The sequence below is a fragment of the Eimeria acervulina genome, genomic scaffold (genome assembly GCF_000499425.1).
Source record: "Eimeria acervulina Houghton genomic scaffold, Eah_scaff2197, whole genome shotgun sequence".
In the NCBI taxonomy this organism is placed as follows: domain Eukaryota; phylum Apicomplexa; class Conoidasida; order Eucoccidiorida; family Eimeriidae; genus Eimeria; species Eimeria acervulina.
In genome coordinates, this window is record NW_013548574.1 from 1 (window position 1) to 3,162 (window position 3,162).

The following is a 3,162-nucleotide window of genomic DNA, read 5'->3' on the forward strand; positions in this document are numbered from 1 at the left end:
GGTGCCGACCAGGTTCCATGGGAAGGGGCAGGATAAGGCCAGGAAGGTTGCGGAGGCAGTACCACCGCACCACCCCTCAGAGTAGCGTGTTGCTCACGATGTTGGAGGGCCGAGCTAGGTACAGCGATGTCCTCGGAAAGCTGGTCGCTCGGAAGATGCTTTTCATGTTGGAGGTGTTGCACGCCCTGCTGTTGCTGCTGCTGCTGTTGCTGCTGCTGCTGTTGCTGCTGCTGCTGGTGCTGCTCTTTTAGGTGTTCGTCAAGCCTCTGGCTGGGCAGAGCGGCTTCGGTGCATTTGGCAAGCTCGTCTAAGAGATAGGAGTAACGTGACTGAAGTCTTGTCATCTCCTTTGTGTATGCCAGAGGGTAGACAAAGTAGTTTGCTTTGTAACCGTTTCTGAAAATGCCAAAGAAACCAAGTTTTTCTTGCACGGCGTTTACCCAGGGATTTGCATGGGCGTCTGCTCTTAGTCGTACTTTGCCCGCCTGCCGCGAATACCCAATGATTTTAATTGCGTGTTTGTATACCTCTGCGGGAATAGGTGTAGATATTTCTACCCACCGCTGCAGATGTTCTAGAGTATCCTTACACTGCATTATTCTATACAGAGAGATGCTTGCCTCCACAGCCAGAGACTGTGGATTCCACTTCGGTCGGGGGGTTCTAAACTGTTCCACAAGTTCTAACGTCTTTCCCGCGTTTCTTGGACAATCAGAGAGACGGGCACGAGAATCTAGTTGTGCCAAAGCCTTCCACCCCACCTGCAAAACCAAATCGATTGTCTTCTGCCGCTCCAACTCTACTACGGGAGTTGAGTACACCCCATACACAACCAACTCCTGTGCGCAGACCGTGAACAACAAGACAAGCAGATATGCCTTGTTATCAGTAGGAAGGTATGGCACCGCTTTCACTCCAAGCGTCACAGTGCATCTCAGCCCTTCTAACGCCTCCAGAGCCCTTGCTTCTCCCGCTTCCTCTGAAGGCCTTCCCTCCACTCTTGCACCCGCTCCCTCTGCCCCCCCCTCAATGCTTCCGTCCTCCTCCTGAATGCAGACCTCCACCCGCTGCTCCTCCCCAAAGGAATTTGAGAGAGCCCTTCTACCCAGAGAGCCAAACAATCTCGGGAATAGAACTTTGCGTGCGCATTGCAACACAACAAAGGTTACTGCTGAACATACAACCGCCACCAGACCAGCGGTAAAGGCAAAAAACCGAGAGCTTATCCCCTGTCTCTTCCGCCTTCTCAGTGCCGTGGGCTCGAAATCTTCCAGAGGTTGCCTTACAACCAGATTCAACGGAGTGTATGGATGGAGAAGCAATTTTTCGTCCTGAGGCATGCCAATTGATAGTGCATTTCTCTGTATTGAAGAAGCATTGGTCCTTTCTTGCGTTCTAGCTACCACTGCTGCCGTTGCCGCCGTCGCCGCTGTTGCTGCTGTTACCGCAAAGATAGCTATACACCCTATCAAAGAGAGCAAAAATAATCTCTCCTTGAGGATCGTGAAGCGGTGAGCGGTGCCCATTGGCAGTCGATGGGGGTGAATTTTGTTTTCTGCACTGTATGGATGCGTGCGGCGGTGTGCCTCTCAGATCCAAACACCTCAGAGACGCTCACTACTCAAAGGACGTGCGCACCGCCACAGGCATACGCTCAAACACATAGTTCTCAAGCTGTAATGCGAGAATGTCCGTCTTGCAACCTGAACTGTTTGCAAGCAACTCCCGCTGCTCTCCAGTGGGCATGCCGTCTTGACTTATCCGCGGTGGGGATCGACGCGTGGAAAAAGGGTTGTTGCTTCGATTTTGGAATGTGAGGTCCAGTAAAAATTTAGTTGCTCCTTTGGCTCTGATGGCAAGGGATGAGGGGGGTGGAAACCAGCTTAACCGAGGCCTGGTGGTCCACTAGCACATGGTAGGCAGGCCGGCCTGCCTCTATGCAGCAGAAATTCAAAAATGAACTTGAAAAACGTGAATAAACCCCGATATTCATGCCGCGCAGGAAAGAAAATCGCTCCGGCAAGTCGTTCCCCGACCTCTCGAATGCCGACGGGAGCGGAAAATAAATCAAATATGTAGATCTCAAGAAGTTAAATATGCAGTTCTGCGTATTGCAATTCTACGCATTGGAAAGTGAACATTAGGACTTGCACCAGTTCCCAGCGTAAATCCTGGCACGAAGAGCGGCAAACAACTCACTGGTATCGGGAAGGCTCGGTCTGGTCGCAATCAGAATGTGATACACCAACAGTTTGGTGCTAAACGCCTAGCAGTATTAGCCTAACAACTTGAAATAGACATTTCTTTGTTGGCGGTTTAAAATGGGCATTGCGTGTTTCAGCAAGATAGAAATGGTGTGTTGGCAGCTTGAAATAGAGACTTCCTGCCTATCCGGATTGGGAGTGTCTCATAGACAGACCAGGTATGAAGCGTCTCCGCATGTGCCTTCGAACAGGCAACCGGGAGCACCAATTTAGAATATGTTGAAACGCGGTTTTTGGGGGTTCGCTATTTAGTGACGCAAGCCTTGAGGCCATCAGAGACCATACCTTTCACCGGGTCGGAAGCTCCACGGACTGCTCTCCTTTGATGCACGGTTCCCACCCTCACTATTCGACGAGTATCAAACTGTGTCGTACCGGACACCCAGTGCGGGCTCTGTGTGTCACTGGACGATGAACATCAGTTCTAAATTCTCTAGGGATTGGACAATGCTCTCCTCTGCTAAGCTGAGCCCACAGGGCGTGCCATGGAAGACATCAAATGATGCGAATTATCCGTCACATTAACTGCAAAATGTCGATCTCGATAGTAGAATCTGCGAGGGGCAGACCGTAAATATACCACATTCTTCTACATGGACCGATGAGGCAAGTAGCTTCCTTGCTCGAACGAATTCAGAGCAGCATTGCCAGCAGCGCCAGCCGCTACAAACCAACAGATGCCGTTCGTGTTATTTCCGTCTCATGTGACTGTCACTTGAGTGAATCTGGTTTCATTGCATTGCCAACACTTTTTCGACCGTAGTTTAGCCTAGCTTAGGATTAGTTGCGCTGGGAAAAAAGCACTTGGGCAGAGTCTGCGGGCATTCAAGCTTTCTCGCAGCCTTGCATTTGCAAAGAGCCTGCAAGGATAAGCTGAACCCGTCTCCAGCGACCCTCT

General features: G+C 50.9%; 1 protein-coding gene across 1 annotated transcript; it reads right to left on the reverse strand.

The window, feature by feature from the left end:
* Positions 1-9: 9 nt before the first annotated feature.
* Positions 10-1,526, reverse strand: EAH_00065460 (hypothetical protein; the record flags this gene model as incomplete). Its single annotated transcript, XM_013392845.1, has 2 exons — positions 10-396; positions 499-1,526. Coding segments are annotated over 2 exons (1,415 nt in total), but the record flags the coding sequence as incomplete, so codon positions are not given.
* Between the last annotated feature and the right edge of the window lie 1,636 nt (positions 1,527-3,162).